At 37.0% G+C, this 22,343-nt stretch overlaps 1 protein-coding gene across 2 annotated transcripts in view; it reads left to right on the top strand.

Annotated features, from left to right (window-relative positions):
• The window catches only part of LOC131028646 (dolichyl-diphosphooligosaccharide--protein glycosyltransferase 48 kDa subunit), a 33,031-nt gene that overhangs the window by 5,093 nt on the left and 5,595 nt on the right, over positions 1–22,343 (top strand). For both annotated transcript variants that reach the window (XR_009102634.2, XM_057958980.2), the window contains exons 3-7: positions 2,488–2,613; positions 20,074–20,127; positions 20,289–20,402; positions 20,557–20,612; positions 20,721–20,762. Coding sequence is in view for 1 of the 2 variants with exons in the window: in XM_057958980.2 (XP_057814963.2) it covers positions 2,488–2,613; positions 20,074–20,127; positions 20,289–20,402; positions 20,557–20,612; positions 20,721–20,762 (392 nt within the window). In the remaining variant the exon portion in view is untranslated. The remainder of the gene's footprint in view (positions 1–2,487; positions 2,614–20,073; positions 20,128–20,288; positions 20,403–20,556; positions 20,613–20,720; positions 20,763–22,343) is intronic.

The following is a 22,343-nucleotide window of genomic DNA, read 5'->3' as shown; positions in this document are numbered from 1 at the left end:
TATTCCGAAGAAAGATGGAAGAGGGCTCCGACCGCATAACACCACCCTTCTTCTCACACAACTCTAAGATAGCATTGAAATCACCTGCTATAATCCACAGATGGAAAGGAAATAACCTACGCATAAAAGTAACATGAGACCACAACTCCTGCTTACTATGAAGATCAGTGGGGGCATAAATATTAGTAAGCAAGATGTATTCCCCTGTCTCAAGTCTAGAAGCAATCCCGGATAAGGATGATTTGGAAGAAACCCACCATATAGGCCGAATCCTCAGGGGGTTCCAAAGGCAAGCCACACCTCCAGAGAAGCCATGTGCCCCAATACACTGGCATTTGCCTCTCCCCCACAGCTTTGGCACCAGACCAAACATACTCTCCACAGATAATTTAGTTTCTTGCAAGAAAATGATGTCAGGTGGATGACTCCTTATCAACTCCCGAACAACTTTTTGTCTAGGGCCATTGTTCAAGCCCCTAACATTCCATGATAGAAGAATCATTTCAGGGGATTAGGAAAATGAGAATCTAGAGTCTTTACTAACCCTGACTCAACCAATTTCTCCCCCATCAATTTGATCTTATCTAAGTCCTTCTTTCTACCAACCTTTGATATCTACTCTGGCGGTCCTTTTTTTATGTCCTTCTAAAGAAGGCCCAGATGCAAAAAATCTTATTACTTTTAACCTTAGCAGAGCCCAAAATTTGTGCTACATGAGAAACTTCCCCAACAGCCATCTTCACTTCATTACTAGAGATGGGTCCCTCCTGAGCCGCTAGCTGCTGATCTGTATCCATTTGTTAACTTCCAACCTTCTGTTGGGCCTGGGTAGTATCCAAGTTCGCACTATCAGGAACCAATCCCACCACACTTTGATCCAAAAGAAGCATTCCTGGATTCACCTCTTGTTGGCTAAGATTATCCAAAGCTTCAAATCTGTTAAAAGTATCCTCCTCCTGTCTCTCCTGCAAAGTCCTCTTTTGACCCCGATTCCTGTTCCTTGTCTTAGCTGGGACGAAACCATCTGCATCCACAACCTCACCAGACATGGAGGCTTTTCCTTTATCAGCCCCATCGAGGTTACAGGAGGGTTGTTGAGTTTGATGCTCAATCGATTTAGACCTGGGGCACTTACACTGCAAATGACCATACTCATGACATAGGCGACACCCGAAGGGTAAAGTCTCGTAATCAAGCTGTTGGACCCAAGAATAAGAGCCCGTACACATATCTATAGCATATGGCAAAGGCTTACTAAGATCAATTTAACATAGATGCGAGCAAAAGTCATTACCTTTCTCCCCAAGGTTTGCGTTGAAGATCCAACAGGCTTCCCAAGCAACGAAGCTAGCATTCGCAATACATCCTCCCGACAACATTCCACCGGAAATCGAGGTAATTGAACCCACACCGAGACACGGTTCGGAAGCTCCTCTTAAGGGTTAAATCCTGCATGCCAAGGTTTGATGAACAACCCCACCTGGTTATGAAAATACGGGCCTCCCTCAAAGACCCTATTGCAATCCTTCATGCAATTGAATTTAACCATGAAGTAATTGTTTGCCAACAACATAATATCCATTTCCCCTTCTGGCGCCCAATTCCTCTGAGCCCAATTCTCCAAAAACTGCAGAGAAACCCTCATCCCCCAAAATTTGTAGTATATCGAGTGCTTTGAGAAATATTCAACATCTTCGGCAATCATCTCAGGCGGAATTACCAATTTCGGCCTCTCTTTGCATCTCTCAAGACAGCCATTAATCTTCGGAATCCGAGAGCCATTGGACAACCCTGCACTAGCAAACCCCAAATCTGGAACAAAAAGATTATTAGCGAAGGTCTTGATACCTTGGGACGGGGATTTCGCGCCCAGTGCACCTTGAAAATCCATACCGGGTGAGTCCCCCGAGGCTTCTCCTCCTGCAATCGACATGACACCCAACGACAAAACCCACACCCAAAACAAAAGTGGGCGAGGAAGCCTCACACCCCGGCATGCACCGTACACCCACCCCTCTCGACCACCACCAAAGGAAAACTGGCCAAAGCCCCCCACCCCCACAGGCTTCCCATGAAACAGCCACTAACACCAAACCCCTGCCGTGCCTTGTACAAACTCTCCACCCACGATCCACCACACCGCCATCAACACCAGTCGCCCAACAAACAGAACGGCCTCTCCCTGCATGAAACCCACAACGCTCTCCCCACTGTGCACCAGCAAGCACAAACCGCCCACGAGCTAGGGCGCGGATGCCCTAGCTCGAACCCTGCAAGCTCCCCCCATGCGCGCAGCCATCCAATTTCTAAAGCATGAAATATCAAATTCTTTGTCACTGTTCAGTTTTTTAACAGTTATTTTTGTATTAATTTTTATTTTAAAATATTAGAAAATCTCTTGAATAAATATTTTATTGAAGTTTCTTAACAAAACAACAACTGGGGAAAATAGCTGATAAAGAATGTGTTGGCTTTGATCAATTTCAGGACCCAGCAGCTTTAGTTGTTGATCACACCAGCTATGCTATTTCTAAAACTGATACTGATCATACGTTGATTGTGAGTGATGATGTAATTGATTCCAACGTTATATTGGGAGACAAAAAGCTTGAGGTGAGTTTGCATTGATTTTTTTCATTATTTTTTAAGATTAATTCATGGAAAAAAGGCATCGTAAAGGGCCAGAATAGCTTATGAGTAATAGGTATTTAAGTGTTAGTTCAAATTCTTAGATTTAGCATGAAATTAAGAAAGCAATCGTCAAGAAAATTGAGTTGTTTTAAAACACTCCAGAAGAAACCTTGAAATCCCTGCACACTCCAGAAGAAACCTTGAAATCCCTGCACACTAAAAAGACTTCAAAAATATGAAACAACCTACTAGTCAATCTGAACAAAAACCTAATGAATCCAATCATTCAGAACAAACCAGAGACAAGCTGAAAGCTATCAAACTCCCAAACCCCATGGATACAAACTCTTGGCCTTCGTGCTCTGCAGGAGAGGAGCTTCTTCATGATACATTGGGATCCCCCATCTGTTGCTTCCCAAGCTTCTATCTGAAGTCTCTCCAATTCCAATTTCTTACTTTGCTGTTTCTTGTGTTTATTCATCACTAGATTCCCCTTCATAGAGGAAAGTCCTCCCAAGCAGAACATCCTGTTCTGAATGGAGTTCCTGAAGAAGCAAACTATACACTCTCTGCTGATCTCCATCACCATCGGAATCAATGACCTGATCCTGATCCATCAAAGCTTCTGAACTCTGCAACAAGCCCTACACTGAAGAATGGATATTCTCAGCATGGTCCAAGGGGGAACCTGATGGTCTCCAACAAGAACAGTCTTTTGGAAAGCCATCAAACATCCATGGTTCTACGGTCTACCACACAAGGTCTTCATCAGGTTACCCCTTATTCAGTATTTAACTCTGCAACTGGAACGAACTCTGCTCAGACATTTTAGAGGAAGAGTATTCAAATTTGCAAACAAGTGATCTATCTCCTTTCTAGACTTAGTGAAGAGTATCAGTTAAGAGGGATTAGCAGCAAGATCGAGAGGTATTTCTCTTAAAGGAAAAGAAACAGGATTCCTTATATCCTCATATGGGGAGAAACCCAAGGGTTCTGAATCACTTTTTACTGAAAATACCTTTATTATACCAGCATCACCAACCCCAACATTGCCAAGCTCTCACTGATTTGAGAGATCTCACTGGATCCAAAGAACAAGAATTGACAAAAGTGTACTTACCCTTATCCATGGAAAGCTAACAGCAGAGCCTTCAACTTCGGAGAACCATTCCTAACCCTCTCAGCCACAACCTCAGAAGTCCTAACCATTCCTAACCCTTGCAGCCACGACCTCAGAATCTACCCTTGATCACAGGGAGCTGCGACTTGCAATAGGCATTGCAGCAATAATATGGTTTAAGCACGTTTTTGCATCCATTGTAGATCAATCTATCCAAAAGGGTTCCCTTGCCCTGCAGGACTTCTCCATCAGTCAGGGTTTTCAAAAGAGGTGGCTCACACCGCATGATGGAAGAAAGGACAGGATCATTGCATGCAGAAGCTGTTCTCTGACTTGACCTTGCAGTCTTCTTCACATCAACCTCTGCCCGCTTTCCTCTTTTACCTGCATAGACACTACCATGGCATGGGCTAAAAAGATTTTGAAGTTGTTGAGACCCATCATCCTCAGCTGTCATGTTGTCTGCACCATCACTAGCACATTCTCCTGAAACACAGATACCCTTCTTTCCTCACAGACCTTGAACCTTAGCTGTCAACATCCTTCAGATACCAAGCTTTATTAGTCTGATTGCATGTTAATGGTATCAGTGTTTTTGATTGATAGCTACCTTAAATAACAATACTTGTAAAATAAATTGAGCATTTTAGAGGGAAACCAAGGCACAGAGCTTAGCATCTTTCATTTTGATCCTGGTATCAGAACTCCTTCTATCTAATCAAATTGTTTCTGGTTAGAAATTAAAATTCTAAAGTGGCCTGCAGTTTCAAATAATATATCAAATATAGATAAACTATAAGCTCTCAGTTGCATGTATGAGCGCACAGTAGATCCTTTCAAGTTGTCAAGAAAAACTGATATTGTTACTATTGAAAAAAAACCAAGAACTATCAAGCGCTGTCAGGTAAAAGCAGTGTCAAATTGGATTTATGTAAATGCCCATCTAAGCATACATTTGTGTTTCTTTTGGATCAAATTTGTTAATTCCCTAATAAGAAAAATATTCTGTATTATACAACCTCCTTATGACTAATTAGGAAGAGGTATTACGTTTTGTCATCCAAATTACATTATTTTAATCAAAGATGTAAATATCTTAATCGGCAATAAATCTTTTGGCCGAAAATTTTTAAATAAATCGGGAATAGGCAAAAAATCGGGAGAAAATCGGCAATAAATCGCAAAATTATCGAACATTTGAAAATATAAATTTTCTTAAAATATAAATATATTAAAAAATTATAATTAAATTCACCATCATTTTTTATTTTGATTCTTAAATAATAAATAGATTAAAATGATGGATGTGCAAAATCTATTAAATGTTCGTTAAATTAAATTAAATGGTAATTTAGGTCAGGCTAAAAATGTAATTAAATTAAATGGTACCCAAAAACCTCCTAACTTACTATACCGGTATACCCAAAAATGATGAATGCATCAGAATCAAAGCTGAAATTGGAATCAAAGTTGAAATCGCGTGGAAGCCGTCGCCGAAATCGCATGTTTTATTTTCGTCGCCAAAGTTGCTTTTAGGGTTGCAACTTGCAACTTTTTTTTCTGCATTTTTAAATGAGATTTTTCAGTTCTAAATCGCATTTTTATTGTGATTTTTTGCACCCTAAAGTCGCGATTTTTAAAAGAAAATCGTCTGCGATTTAAACAGCGATTAAATCTTCTCCGAAATTGAATCACGATTTATTGCGATTTAGGTGATTTTTTCACGATTTTTTCATCCTTGATTTTAATGTCTCTCTTACTGAACCTCAACATGAAGCATTGTTCAGAACTGTGCAAACTTCTCTATCACAGGTTCATGGACTTTGTTGCTAGTTCATCTGGGTTACACAGTATATTAACTCAATCTCTCCACTCCTTTAGTTTTAACTTTCAACTCTTTGCTGATAATTCTGATAGATTTATTTGTGCTTTCAGTATACATGGTAAACTGGACTTTTTGGAAGTTCTACCACACCTTGTTTGTTGCAATAGATTGCCAACTGGGCTTGCTGGAAGGTTACAAAAATTGTTATTATTCAAATTAAATTACACATGGGATACAAATTGCCTTAGAAAGCTGTGTTATCAGGTTTGCTTAGAACCCAGTCCATACCTTTAGCAGTTCAAATGATATACCTGGGGCAAGCCCACGGGCCTGGTTGAACTCGTGAAGAATCTGCCACCCAAGCATAAAAAGATCACTTTTTCTCACTAAACAGAGCAAAAAGTGAAAGAAGACCTTAATCAATGTGTCTGGGGCAAAACAAAAGGGACTGGGCAGAACCTTGAAGTTCCCAAGAAGAATCTGCCTCCAAACAATAAAAAGTCACTTTTTCTTACTAGAAAACGAAAAAAAAGAACCTTGAAGTTTTGTACATTTTGTGCAAATTATGGTATACATAAGCCCAGCCTTACTGAACCCAGGAAAAGATTATTGGTAAATCAGAACCTGAACCCAGACCTAAACTGGTAGCCTTGGATGAAATTGTTATGGTTAGCTGCATCTTGCTGATCCTATGAATCACACGTATACGTACACCCTAACTGAAGCCATAGACATAAGTAGGCATCCTGTCATTTGCTGATGCACTCTATTCCAAATCTTTGAATCCTGCCATGTTGAAATCATCTGTACTCTTCTATTGAAATCCAAAATGCACATTACCTTTGACTTAAACACTTTTTTCTTCCATGTATTGCAGCAAGTATACTTTGGTACATTCTCGAACTTGACTCAATCATGACCCCATAGTAAAGCTCGGTCAATTACTAATCAATTTGGTCCACTGACAAAATTTCCTGTTCAAAATTGTATTAACTTGTTGAAATCATCTCAGGCTGATAGCTTAAACTCAGTCTCTACAGGGGTTGATGAGGCCTTGCACTTTGTTATTCTAAATTTTTCCTGTGCATACTCTGTGAAATAAAATTGGAATTTTTTGTTTGCTAGAAGTGACTGAATTCAAATCCAAGAAATAATACAATTGTCCCACACTATGTTGAATATTTTGTCATTGATGTCAAAGGTTGATGATCAAGGTTGTATAAATTTTGGAGGATTACTCAAAGTAACAGAGAATTGGAATGAAATATTGAGCTACTTGGTTGTTAGGTTGAGCTGGCTAGCTGTCGTTTGAGCTGCTTGAGCTACTTGGCTACTTGGTTGGCTAGTTGAGCTACCTGGTTGTTTGGTTGAGCTGCTTGGGTGTCTGCTTGAGCTGGTTGAATGATGAATTCCAAAATTGTGTGGTGAATTCCAGTATTGTGAGTACCTTGAATGTAATGGAGAATCTACTTGGTTGCCTTCAAATGTAAGGCTCCTGCATAAATTGAGAGACCACGCTCATAACATTTGAAATATTGGGTCTTGTATGAGTTTTATAAATGAGGTTCCCAACAAGCTTTGATACAAGGTACCATCAACCGTAGGTGAAGAGCACTGAGCTTCAAATTTTAGTCTAAAAAGACACAGAGTTGGAGTAGGATTGAAGTTAGTCATGTGAAATTGTAAGAGAAAATTAAGAGCATACTTGGCTTGTGCAATAGTAATTCCAAAAGAAAACTGAGAAATCTCAATCCCAAGAAAGTTATGCAACAAACCAAAGATGACCGTTAATAACCTGATAGGAAGGATAGTTTTCACTGCCACACATTGAATGAAGAACTCCCTGTAATCAATATCTTATCAACATATATAACCAGTACAAGGAGAGATTCATCTTGCTGTAGAATGCATATGTTTGAATCCAAATGGCAACAAGAAAACCCAACTGTGAGAAAGAAGAGATCTGTCTTGGCATACCGAGTTTAAGGGGCTTGTTTCAGGCCATTAGTGTTGAGACATGGACCAGCTAGAACTCGAACCTAGTACCTTCCATACGCTACTAGAGTGCTCTACCACTGAGCTACTGGCCCCTCTTGGACCAGTCCATCGTTGGTCCGGGTGTGGCTTATTTCCAACAGCAACACCCCCCCTTAAGCCACACCTCTTGTGTGCTTGGGGCTCCTAGCCTGGACCTGGATCTGATACCATGTTGAGACATGGACCAGCTAGGACTCGAACCTAGGACCTTCCATACGCTGCTGGAGTGCTCTACCACTGAGCTACTGGCCCCTCTTGGACCAGTCCATCGTCAGTCTGGATGTGGCTTATTTCCAACACCAACACCCCCCCTTAAGCCACACCTCTCGTGTGCTTGGGGCTCCTAGCCTGGACTTGGCTCTGATACCATGTTGAGACATGGACCAACTAGGACTCGAACCTAGGACCTTCCATACGCTGTTGGAGTGCTCTACCACTGAGCTACTGGCCCCTCTTGGACCAGTCCATCGTCGGTCTGGATGTGGCTTATTTCCAACACCAACACCCCCCCTTAAGCCACACCTCTCGTGTGCTTGGGGCTCCTAGCCTGGACCTGGCTCTAATACCATGTTGGTGTTGGAAATAAGCCACATTCGGACCGACGATGGACTGGTCCAAGAGTGGCCAGTAGCTCAATGGTAGAGCACTCAAACAACGTATGGAAGGTCCTAGATTCGAGTCCTAGCTGGTCCATGTCTCAACAATTAGAGTTCCTAAGTCTACAAACAAAGGAAGAGCCCCATAAAAAATCCTTTGGTTGCTCTATGTATATTCTCCTCAAGGTCTTTGTGAAAAAATGACTTCTTCATGTCCATCCGGTGAAACTCCTTGAAGTGCACTACAACATAGTAAGTGTGAGTCGGATAGAGCTCATCTTTGCAATTGTTGCAAATATCATAGCGTATTCAATGCGAGGAACTTGGGAAAACCCCCCTGCTAGCAATCATGCCTTGAACTTACCCATTGAACCATTTGTTTTAGATTTTGTGTGATAGGTCCACTTACATCAAACAAGTCTCCTTGCCTTAGGAAGGGACAAAATCCCAAGTGTGGTTCGTAACCAAGGAACTATACTCTTTGATGGATGCATCTCACTCAAGAATGCTTGAAGCCTATTGAAAGGATTGTGGATCAAAGGTAGAAGCAATGTAAATTGTGGGCGTTCCTAAAATTGTGAATGTGTCCACTTGGTGTTTGACGGATTCCCAATGCAATCAACTACGACCTATGGTGTCTATTGAGCCCAAAGTATATTGAAGTTGAGGAATTGGGAGGACAGTCCTTAACCTCTGAATGATGAATAGGAGAAGAAAGAGATGAATTCTCATTGTGTCTCTTAGCATTTGAACTGGAGGTAGAAGAGAGTCATCATCAATAATTTGCCTAGATAGATTTGGATCCTCATAAGTATTGTTATAAATCCCAAGTGAATCCAATATGAACATAGAGGCTTGAAAATTGTCAAGAATGGAATTTTAAGAGCCTTCTTGAGGTGAACACTCCTCTTAATGAACAACTCGTGTGCGGTAGGGTAGAGTAGTCAAAAACCCCTGACACCATTTGCAAAACCTACAAATGTGCAAGGCTTGCTCTATAGATCCATGGCCTTGTGTTTCTGTACAAAACATATATAGCCTTGTTGAAGGAAGGATGTGGAAATAGACCAGCTAGATAATCATGAATTAACTACAGAATCTTTGAAGCTCTTCATGCCTTGCATTTGTCAAAATTCTCTTTGGGATGCTTACCAAGCATGCGGCCCTAGCAAACATCGTTGGAAAAGTGATGTAATGTCCCCACTTTGGAATATAATTTAATAATAAAATTAGAATACAAAAGAAAAAAAAGAAAAGTAAAATTAAAAAATAATTAAAATACATTTATTTATCACCGATTAATCATCCATTTATTTCTCTCAGCAATATAATATGAATTGAATCAGTTAAGCAACATAATATTAATTAAATTAATTAAGCAAGTATTTTTATAAGATTGCTATGTTACTAATACTTGAATTTTAACCTAATGATGATTAATAAGCAAATATGAATTCCATTAATAAGTATATATGAATTCAATTAATAAGTAAATATTGATTAAGTATTAAATTATAAAGAGTAATTGAAGAGGACGTGACTCTCAATAAGTCACGTCTCTCCCAAAAGGCTGTGGGTCTACCTTTAAATTTGGACCCATTACTTCTCACGGAGGGGGATAGAGAAAAAGAAAATAAAAAAAAAGGGAAATTATCTTCAGTCAACTGACAACTCAGCAAACCATTCAACAAGTCCGGTTCTCTTCACCAGGGACGGGCAAATACCAAAAACCATAATATAAAGAGGAGCATACAGAGGATCATGGAAGGAGAGAATACAACGACAAAGGAGATCGGATCAGAACGGTATTAGGTAACAGGCAGTAATACCGTTGTTCTTGGTGGTATGTTGAGAACGTACTCAATATGTATGCATAATATATGAAGCTGATAATGATCTTATGCAGGATTTAATAATAATATAAATAGAAATATTAATATAATAGTTATAAATATAGATATTAATATAATAGTTATATTTATAATACTATCTGCTGTAAACTGCTCTGCAGTAATATATAATAAGTTATATAACTAGTAATTAAAAATATATAAATGATTTATAGTATGATCAGAATGAGGATAGTATATATATATATATATATATTCTGCAGTAATATATAATAAGTTATATAACTAGTAATTAAAAATATATAAATGATTTATAGTATGATCAGAATGAGGATAATACACACACATGCACACGCACACACATGCACACGCACACACACACACACACACATCTTAATCAGACAAATAACGATATTAGACTGTAAATCAGGAGGCATTCATAAGGTAATAAACAGTAAGAAGAATATGTTAGTGCTGTAAGTACTTAAGGAGATGGGAATTGAGATGTTTCCAAAGAGGGGCAGACTAAATCCAATCAACAGGACGACTCCCAAGACAGGGTAGGGATCAGCGTTCCGAAAATCTTGAGAGCATGGATCCAATCTGTAAACTTTGAGGGAACCTATTGTATTTTGGTCTCTAAGCACTTTGGTAACATACACATCCTCTTCTTCCTTAAAACTGAAGTAATAATAAAGGTTGACATTTACATTAAGAATTATGGATATATGACAGATGAACAATTTACCGATTGAACTGTGGCATATCATTGATTGGATTCATGTTAAGATAGTTTTGTCTCCTAATTAATTTAGTTTAAGTCATAAGTATGTTGAGATAGATTAATTATAGCCTAAACCTAGTAGGGGACATTACAAGTGAACAAAAGGCAACCCTATAACCATGCCCTACTGGCTGAGCTATTGCAAGTGGTGGTAGTTAAGATGGCAAAACCACTCATGCCATAACTTATTTCATTGGAATGCGTAGAATAGTCAGAGGGGGATCATGAACAAAGTGAGAGAAGAGATAATTTTATGATTGATGATCTTTAATCTCCATTGCAACTATAGGCCCATTGTGCACCTTACTGATAACCATTAATTTGGGAGCGAATTCATCTCACTTGCCCAAACCCCTCATGTGAAGCATTATTTCATTGACTTAGAAAACTGATACTATTTTCCAAAATGTGTCGATCAACTTGTTTCTTCAAACACTTATGTTCATCACGACGAGGACTTTTGCAATAGGCACATTTGACCTCTTTCTTAGTCTTGTGACCTTTACAAGATACGAGTTCTTTGAAGCTGCTTTGGAGGCAATGGAATTTTGCTCTTTTTTCTCATTCTTATCCATGTGTTTTGTTTCTTGTCCTTATTGCTTTACTCTTTCTATTCTTTTGTGTTATGGTTAGCAACTGGGGCATGTGACAGAGGGTTTGAGAGTACCCATCTAGAATAGCTTATCTTTCTCTTTACAGTTTACAGTTTTAATAAAGCCACCTTAGTGGCAAGTGTTTTCTTTCTATTTTTTTAGTTCGCTTTTTAGTGAGTGATTTAACGTTTATCCATTTGGGTGGTTTCATCTCCAATCTCCATATAAGGAGATGAAACTCTTTGTAATAATTAACCTTGTTAATTAATAGAATATGAAAATGTTGTGTTCTATTAATTTTTGCAATATGGTATCAGAGCAGGGAATTGCATTAGGTAATTGATGCAGAGGTGTTCTCTCTGGCATGTGATTTCAAAATTCAAGATACCTAAAACAGTAACAGAGACTCTCTGTTCAATTTTACACTTATATTGCAACAATGACATAAAATTTTATTCCATTCAAATCTACAAATACATTTTTTTTGCATTTGTGGCTTTACAATGGCTTTTCACGCTGCACAATTTCTTTCTTTACTCCTCAGCTCTGTTCATTTTCAAGGCATACTCTCCTCGGCAACCGTTTCCTCTTTAAGCCTTAATGATTCCCATGCTGTGTCTTCACACAAAATCCTCTCTGTTTCCTGGTCAAATTCCAACTCTGTTCTTCTCTTAATCTGATACCCAACTCTCCTTTTCTTGGCCAACGCCAATTGAAGCCTCCTTCTCTTTGCTAACTTATATTTAATAAACTGCCCTCAGTTTTCATCAACCACAGCCCAATTGATTGATGCGTTTTTCCCAAATCTCCTGCTTAATCTGCAGTTGATTGGGTGTATATTTGAACCACCTTCTTCTTGAGCCACACTTCCACCAACGATGCCCTCCCCTTTTATTAACTTATATTGCATTAATAAACTGCAATTTTAGCTGCCCCTGCCATTTTGATTTCACCTACTCGCATGAGGCTTTGATAGTGGAAGCTGAATGGTTTTGCCGATAGATAAAAGACTTTTCTTTTTTAATTTATGAAGTGTTTTAATGGATTTCCATTTGCTTTCACTGCTTCGGTTTCTCTTGCCTCTGCCAGTACAATCGATCTATTTTGTTTCCTTACTCTACCCTTTTGGTTTGACAGCTCGATATCAAATCAATGTGGTGCACTTTCAGTTCCCAGACTTTTCAATCTGCAATTCAGCGTATTGACTCTTTTTCCTCTTGGTGTCTTCTCTTTATTTCACTGCTTAATGGAATTGGTTTTAAAAAGCAGAAGACTTTAGGAACTAAAATGTAGTTTTATTTGAAAGCTGCAATTTTACACGGCATCGCATAAAAAACTGAAGCAAGTTCTCTTCCAGATAACGTGCAAGCTTGCTGGTATCTTAGAAAACAAAAATATATGACAAAGCTCTTCAAAGGGTGTATTTCTAGTTCACTTGCAAAGTCCCTATAAACTCCGATAGTTCTAAACTCCAAGCAAATGTTCTATAGCAGTTCTTGTATATGTATGTTCTCAATATGGATTCAAAATAATAAAACAAACTGCAGATCAAATTATATTTTTCAAAAATAATCACATGAAACTTTACACCCGTGTTTGGCATTGAGGCTAGTCAATTCCATGCAGCAGTAGCATAATGCTTTTTCACTCCTTATTTCATTCTTTCAGATTCTACTCAGGTAGCTTGCAGCAAAGAAAATATGGAATTGTTCCTCAAGGCAAGTCATCGCCCAAACTTGATTCACTTCCTATCTTTTTTTATGTCAAGATGAATTACACGTATTTTAAGAAACCCGCACTTCAAAGACAAGAACGAATCCAGTATAGATAAAACACAGATAGGATGGTTGCCTAGTTAGCTTGGGAGTCTGTGATCTTGGGAATCACACCCTTATGGGGGTTATGAGACAACTTGATGGAGCTTAGTAAAGTAGCTCAACATAGTTCAGGAGATCTGTGATTCAAGAATTTTGGGAGGTGGTAATCTGAGAACTCAAGAATTCAGCTCAGGAGCTACAACTTTATAAAGGTTTGAGACAACTTGATGGAGTTCCACTTGGCGTGTGGTTTGTTTCAAAGAAAAGCTTCTGAAAAAGTAATATTCATGGTTTAGGGTGTTTTTAGTTATGTTTTCAGTGAAGCCAGCCTTGGAGAGGGGGGGGGGGATATTAGAATAATATCTTTCTCTTTGTGTTATTAATGGTCATTTAAGTTGTTTCTAATTTCGCCTCTAGTTAATGATTGTTTCTTTTAGAAACATCATCTTTGTAACTCTATTTAAAGGAGCTTTGTTTCCTTGATTAATTGAACAACGTCGATTCTTTGAAATCCATATGCTTTTGCATCTGTATTATGGTATTAGAGCAGAAAGAAATTTTTTTTTTTTTCTAAAAATTTTCGAATGAAATTTTTCATCATTGAAAAAACAAATCTAGGTCCTATGATTTTTTCAAAATTCGAAATTCAAATTTTTTTTTCTAAAGGGTTTTCTTTCAGGTGGTTTTTTCTACTGTTCTTCGTTTTTTCTACTGTTCTTCGTGTTTTTTGTGGCGGATTTCTTTTTAACCAGACCTTCGTCTTGCGACACCATTAATCCTCTACGCTTGACGCGATTTTTTCCACCTGCAAATTTTTTTTCTACCATTTTTGGACGAAAATCTGCATTTTCGATTAGGGTTTTTACCCTTTAGATCAAGTTGATTTTTTTTTTTTTCCGATTGCAGATTCTTGGTGGGTTTTTCGAGAGCTCAACTGGGTTGTTTTCAAAATTTTGTGGGTGCATTGTTTTCCGTGCCTCAAATTTCGTGCCAGTGGATTTCAATTATGATTTCAGATTCTTTCTGGGTTTTTCACAAGGATTTCTGGGTTGTCTTCGGATTTTTTTGGGTCAGCCGTAAAATTTTCTTGAAATCTGTGCCAGACATACGTCATCTTTTTTTGAAGTTTGTACCTGTATCTGCCTCTATTTTCTGCTTTGGAATTTGTGCTTGGACTTGTCCCAATGCATTGAACCTCGTACCTTAGGTTTTGTGCACTTAGCATCTTCTCAGTACCTCATTTTTTGTGCCTCGAAAAGCGTGAAGATGGCTTATGGGCATCAATGTTTGTTTCGGTTTTTAATATTTCTTTACCTGAAAAAAATTCTGATGGGTTTTAATATTTTTTTCCCTTAAAAAAGTCTCTGGGTTTTTAAATATTTTTGTCCCTGTAAAAAAAATCATGGTTGGGTTTATGATTTTTTCCTCAAAAATTGTACTTTGCTGTAGTCTATTTTTAGTCACACCTGGAGTTGTTGTGCAAACATCTGCACTAGTCTCTTGTTTGCAGTCTATTTTCGGGCATCTTGCTCATCTGCAATAGTTTGGAGGGTTTGCCGATTTTTTCCTCAAAATCGTGACAACTGTTCTTGATGTGTCTCTAGTTACAGGGAGGAACAGTTCTCCAACATCAGGTTGGACGGTTGGTGTTGTTTTGGGTATCTCCAGAAGTTTTGCAGTTTCTGGGAGGGTTGGTGGCAGACGCATCTCGAGTGGCAGAGTTAGTGGCAGGCTCTTGTCTTTTGTTGCAGCGTGTTCTGAGAAGAAGGGGGCAACCTTCTCTGTTATTTCTCTTGGTAGTTAGAACAATGACCATTAACGGAGGGTATTAGAATAATATCTTTCTCTTTGTGTTATTAATGGTCATTTAAGTTGTTTCTAATTTCGCCTCTAGTTACTGATTGTTTCTTTTAGAAACATCATCTTTGTAACTCTATTTAAATGAGCTTTGTCTCCTTCATTAATTGAACAACATCGATTCTTTGAAATCCATATGCTTTTGCATCTGTAATAGGGGAGGGTATTAGAAAATTTGAATAATATTAAATTAAAAGATAAGGCTTATAGTTGTAATAAAGCTACCTTAGAGTCAAGTGTTTTCATTCTATTTTTTTAGTTCGCTTTTTAGCGAGTCATGTAATTTTTATCTGTTTGGGTGATTTCTTCTCCAATCTTTATATAAGGAGATTAAACTCTTAGTAATAATCAATTGTGTTAATTATTAGAAAATTAAATTATTGTGTTTTATTAACTTTTTGTAATAGTAGAGGATTTAGTATTGAGCTGCAATATCCTCAAAGGGCCGTGGTCTTGTTTCACAGGGGCCTCAAGGGTGCAAATAAGTACAAAAAAATGGCCTTTGCATTGTGCACTATTGCAGTACAATATACATGGGCAATTTTTTTGTTTCTGATTCACTCAAGCTGGATTTCAGCAATTTTATAGTTGATTTAAATGTTTTGGCACCATTCAGATACAATGGCATTGCCTGTTCAGTCCAAAAAGTGCCTTAGAAAACAGCTGTACACCTAAGATCCAAACTCTTTATTGCAAATTGGCTCCCTGAATCTAATTTGCTGAAACAGAAGTCAAAACTGAATTTCCCAAGCCTTTTGAACACAATGGGACAGCTAAAAATGCTGCTTGGATACCCAAAAGCTACAAACACCCAAAGTACAAAAAAGTCAAGAATAAAATTCTAGAGACGTTAATATTTCCTATCACCTGGCTGCCCAGATTACTGAAAAAATTCTTGTCCAACTTTACTGATTGTCCATGGCATTTGAAGGTCCAAGAGAAGAGCATATTGGGTTTTAAGGAAATCTGTATACAAGTAATGTGCCTCCTTGAATCTTATAAACTGATAATTGAAAGATCAATCCTAGCACAACAAGCTCAAATACCATGTTAGATTCAGAAATAAACTGAAGCTACCCAAAATTTAGTGTGAGAAATTAATCAAATAAAACTACTCGTGCACATTCAAAATAGCAAAAGAGTTAGTTCCCACATGAGACTCAAGAAGCAAAATGGCACTACGAGAGCTCAGGAAGCATGAATGAATAACAAAGTAGAGGTGTGGACGGCGCTCCGAATTTGCAGAGAAAATGCGCGATCTTTCTCACTAAAAACCTTCGAATCTTTGTGGACAACAGGCACAAAATATCCACAAACTTCGAACCAGAACATCAGTCGTGCAATCGAGTAAAAAGACTAAAAAAACCCACAAAAATGTGATTTTCAGAAACGCGGTGACCAGGAAAAATTGTGTCATGCGATTCTTAACAGGACTTCACATTTTTCAAAAGAAACTCATGATTGTGGTCTAAAAAAATGTTAAAAAACAAGATGGAAGCCCTAGCGCGATTATACACGAACTTGCGAACTTCCTCTTCAGTGCGATGAACAGATAAGGCAATGATTATCGCAAGCAAAACCCTCAATTTCAAAAAAGAACGCCTTCGAATTTCTGATTAAAAGTCAGATTAAAAAAATACCCTCACAACCCTGGGCCTCTTGTGAGGGGGTTAAACCCAGACCTGCTCTGATACCATGTAAATATTATTGATTAAACTCATTATAATAAAAGGAGACGAAAGGCTTCTTATAAGGAGTCTACAAGACGATCTTTCCATAAGGGAATTGATCAATAATAGAAACATGAATGACAAATAGAAGTTTCTAAATACAAACTAAACGACTAAGATGACTTTATAGAAACATTATAACATTATCTTAATTATAATAGATACAGATAGGAAAGAGAGAGAGAAAACCAAAAAAGAGAAAAGTAAATCTAACTATTAGAATATTTAATTATATTTTAGTCACCTATATTTAGTTCCTTGTTTAATGGTTATTTAGCTTTTTAGTTAATTAGCTTTTAAGCTTTATTTAGCATTTAGCTTTTTCTTTTTAATTAATTAGCTTTTAAGCTTAATTTAGCTTTTAGCTCTTTAATCTTTTACTTTAACGTTATGTTCTAATTATAGAACATCGTCTTGTAACCTCTATATATACGTGTGTATATCGTTCAATGTAATCATCCGATTATTGAATCATTCATTCAATTTATTTTTCATGGTATCAGAGCATGGAAATTAAAAATTTTGAAAATTTTTGTTATTAAAATTTTTCGAAGTTTTTATTGAAGAGATTAAAAAAAAACAGATTTTTTCTCTTCCTGGGCAGTTTTTTTTTTGCAGGTTGAAAATTTTCCTTGGGTTTCTGCAATTTTCGACTAGGGTTTTGACCCTTCTGTTCAAGTCGAAATTTTATTTAGGTTGCAGATTCTTGGTGGGTTTTTCAAGAGCTCAACTGGGTCGTCATCAGATTTTTCTGGGTGCATCGTTTTTCGTGCCTCAATTTTTGAGCCGTCGGATTTGCATTCTGTTTTCAAATTCTTGGTGGGTTTTCCGAGATCTTTTTTGTGTGCCTCGTTTTTCGTGCCTTGTTTTTTGTGCCAGCAAATTTGTCGTGGAATTTAAAAACAGTTAGCGATTTCTGCTAATTCTGTGGGCGTTGTTTATGCTGTACATCTGACCTAGGGTTTCTGCCTTATTTTTTTTTGAAAAAAAATTGTCAATATCAGAGAATTCGTGCCAGAATTCTCCTCTAGGGTTTCAAATTTTTTGTGCAGCTGCTTCTGTTCTGATTTTTGAATCAGATTCTTTTGTCTCATTCTTTCACTAGGTTGACCTCATTCAACTTCCATTTTCGTGATGACATCTTTGACCAACATCATGTTGGAACACAGACAAAAGTTCAACAATTGCCACAACACCTGGAAACAGTGTATGTTCACGATATTTGAATATCATTACCTTTATCAGATTGATTTAGGCTAGACCTCATCTTACAGGTCCCCATAGTTTTCACGATTTTTTCCTGAAAAATTGGTTGTCAGTTTTTTGATTTTTTCCACAAAAAATCATGGGAGGGTTTTCACGATTTTTTCTTCAAAAATTGTTCGTAGGGTTTATAATTTTCCCTTTAAAATTATCTCATCTATAATCTGCGATATTCGCGTAAGATTTTAGTTATCTGGGTTTCCTCAAAATCATTGTTTCAAGCTTCAGTAATTCGTGTGTGCCAGATCTCTAATTAGCGTGTGAAGGTTACATTAGCTTGGATGGCTTTTGGTATTCTTGGTCATTAACACTTTTCAGATCCTATTATTGAATCATTCGTTCAATTTATTTTTCACTAACTACCCAAAAATAGGCAAGAGTTATATAGGAAGGAGGGGAGGCAAACCCAACCAATGAGAAAAGTAAATCAAACTACCCAAAAGTAGGTAGGAGTTATAATCATGAAAGAATATATCTGGCCATATTATGACCCACTCATTACAATTAAGCAAATCTCTTTACAATTAAGCAAATTAAACTGAATGTGTAGGAAAATACATAATATTGAAGAAAGGAAAATAAAAAATCTACACTAATAAGAAAATATTTGCAGGTTTAAGAGTTCAATACCATGTCTTTGCTGTTGGCTTTTCAATTTCATGTGCTTGTAGATTCTTGTATTCAGAATCATCAGTTCTGATATGAATTATCAAGTTTAACTTTTTAGTGTTTATGTTTAATTTTCTGAGTGCAGAATTTGTTTACCATGGTTTGAAAATATAATATATTTTTGCTCAATTTTCCATGCAAAGTTTCTCTTGAAGTTTATGAAATAAACTGGTATTTGGTTGGTCTCATTTGCAGTGATCTATCTATTAACAAGATGATTCACATGTTTCAAACTGTTCACTTATTTTCCTTGTTTGAGGAACCAAGATATGCATAAACTGAAGTCTTTGCTTAGTGATGGCTGGAGCTTCACCAAAGTGACTTCTTTCAGTTACAACCATAGTAGCATTCCATTTACATGGCACTGACATGGCAAACTGAAAGTGCAAATGGAATTTACACCGCTTTAAAAAGGGAAAAACAAGACAAACTGAAAAATAATGCAAAAAGTGAAAATAAGGAAATGGCAGAGCTGTTTTTCAAAACTCATGGGAGTTCGATACTTACAGGGAAATAGCAGTTGTTTTTTTCAAAACTCATGGGTTTTTGACCAAAAAATTCAGTCAAACATAAAAAACGGCATGCTGGTTTGACCTAGCACACCCTAACTGCTTATCAGTGTTTGTTCTTGTTTTTTTGATGTTTTTTTCTTCCATGGTTTCAACAATGATCACAAATCTGCACTTCTGCTGCATGTGGAGGCTGAAATGCATTGAACCATGGAAAATTGTTCAATGCAAGGGCAATTTCTCCTTTCAATTCTGAGCTTCTTCCCAAATTGCCTTCATGCTCATCCAAAACATACATGTTCATATGCTGGTGTATGGTTGTGATACAATAAATTTAAAGCACCAATTCACGATTATGTATGGCAAAAAACAACATTAAGTTGTTCTCTTATTATTATTGATTATATATTAAAATGATTTAAGAAATCATATTCATATTACATAGAAAACCAGAACTTGTTTGCAAACTTTCATTTGGGAAAATTAGAAAGAGTGAGATATACATGTAAGTAGATTTTCTGCCTACTGTACTAGTGTGCATGCTATAAACATAATCAAATGTTCTACAATATTTGGCTGCTTTTGAGAGGTCACTGATAGGTTAATGGCAGCCTGTTGCCAGCATGAACAGTTACTAGGTTTTAACCCTTTCCATCACGTAATCTTGGTATTAATATTTAAGGTGCTGCTGTCCAATCTCTTTAATAAGTTTTATTCTGTCTGCAATTAATAAGTTTATATGAGGGTTTATTTTAATATTAAATGGTTAATCTATTTGTTTTTTCCTTTCAGGCTCCTGTTCTTTTTCGAGGCATTGCTCATTCATTGAATCCTTCGAACAGTTTGGTAAGCTTTTTCAATTAATGTGCCAAATAGCACCAATTATTAAGTAGCCGTCCAATGTCATTTTAGTAAAAGACAAAAAGACTTGAGTATATTTGCAATGTTTGGGCACATCTTTTCTATTCAGAGGCATCATCAGAGTCATCTGTGCTTCTTTTTGTCAGGTGCTGAAAATTTTATCTGCTTCACCTTCTGCATATTCTGCAAATCCTAAAGCTGAATTGTCTAGTCCTCCAGTCTTGATAGGATCTTCTATTTCTTTGGTCTCAGTTGTGCAGGTTTGAAAAGATTTATTCACTCTGAGGCAAGAACACTTTAGTGTTTTGCATATATTAGTTGTTTGATGTTCTAATTATAAGTAAATACTATTTCATTTGTCCTTGTTTTATTTTATTTTCTGATAGCAGAATTTATATTCACTGTTTCCTGCAGGCAAGAAACAATGCTCGGATCCTCATTTCTGGTTCCTTAGATTTGTTTAGCAATAAGTATGTGTCATGGTTTTTGACCTATAGCTAATATGCCTTTTATTTTATTTTTGCTATATCTGGTTTGGAATTAGGTGAATGACACACTAATAGTTAATCGTCATGCAGGTACATGAAATCCAAAGTTAAAAGATTTGGCAGTTCAACCGAGTAAGTATTTAGTCTACTGATTTTTAGAGTTTGATTTTGATGGTGTTTTATTTATTGAGTCTTCAGTGAGGACTCATGCTAATTAAATGTATTTCATTCCTAGAGTTTTCAGTTCTTTGTTTTCATCATATTATATGTTAATCTGTTTTGACAATTTTTGTACGGCATTGATTGTAACATTGTATCAGTTCATAAAGATTTGATGCAATATATTTTGCGTCAACCTATTATGAAATGACACATGGTATCAAATTTAGCCTACCTTGCCATCTGGTGTCTGTGTCCAGTTGCTTCAGCCATTTGATCTTAAGTCACCTCAGTTGGACACGTTTATATGTCCATATTAATTAAGTGTTTGGTTTATATATTTGGTGTCTAGATAGTCCCATGACTCTGTACTGTGCCATTTGGTTTGTCTCCTTTGCAGGAGCAACTGTTGTATTATATGCAATTACTTTTACTTCTTGCCCTTGGTAACAGATAGTAGCACTAATATTGTAAAATCATTGATTGATTAATTTCTAGGTTGCTGGTTCGGGTTCGGGCGCCGGTTTGGGTTTGAAGAACCGGTATGCCGGTGCGGCAAAATTTTGAAAAGGGATTTGGGTTCGTTAGTACAAAAACATATATATATATATATATATATATATATATGCAGCCTATAAGCATGAATTAAGATTAGCATGTCACATAGCATCATATAAACAACAAAACCAACATAAACTTGTAATCATAGCATCATGATCATACCATAACGACATCATATACATCAAGTTTAATATCAAAATGATAAAATATTTAAGTATCATTGTTTCAACTTTCAACAATTTAAAGTTTGATCATCAAATGGATTTTCTAATTCATCATCCTCATTCTCCTCCTCCTCATCATTGACATTGACATTAGATGAATCAATGCCAATGCCAATGCCACTTACACTTGCACTTGCACTTGCACTTTAAGTTTGCTCGCTATCTGAGTCATCAAATGCAACAAGCTGAGAAGTGAAAGCATCCAAATCAGTATGCTCTGGCTCTATATCCCACATCTTCGTTTCCCCTTGATTGTAGTCATGTTGCTTGTGTGAAATGAGCCAAGTTAATGTTTTAAAACTCACTTTTAGGGTTATATTTTAATTTTTTATGTGGTGGAATTCAAAAGAAAATAAATTCTGCAAAAAAAAACAAACCATTTTTGGGCTGTCAGACCCCTGGGTTCGACCTGGGAACCCCGGACCAGTACCAGGGGTCTACGAGGCTGAACCCGGTAACCAGGATTAATTTAGTTTCACAATATTATTGAATTTGCTCCGAGGATGACTTGATCACTTGAAGTGTTTCTTTGGCTTGGTATCCTGGCCGTGGTTCTTTCCAACTTTTTCTAAAGATAGTTCACTTCTTAGACCTAAGGTTTGAGGTCTACATCATCAAATACAGTGCCAAATCAGTATGTTTATGTTGATATATCTTAAAATACAAAGAAAAAAGGTTGGTCCAATAGCTATGCATTAAGTCATGGCTTTTTGTTGTACATATGTGACATCACATGATTTGTTGCTTTTGTGATTTGACTTGATCTAAA

The sequence above is a fragment of the Cryptomeria japonica genome, chromosome 4 (assembly GCF_030272615.1).
Source record: "Cryptomeria japonica chromosome 4, Sugi_1.0, whole genome shotgun sequence".
Taxonomy (NCBI): Eukaryota; Viridiplantae; Streptophyta; class Pinopsida; order Cupressales; family Cupressaceae; genus Cryptomeria; species Cryptomeria japonica.
This window is presented reverse-complemented; position numbering and strand designations above follow the sequence as displayed.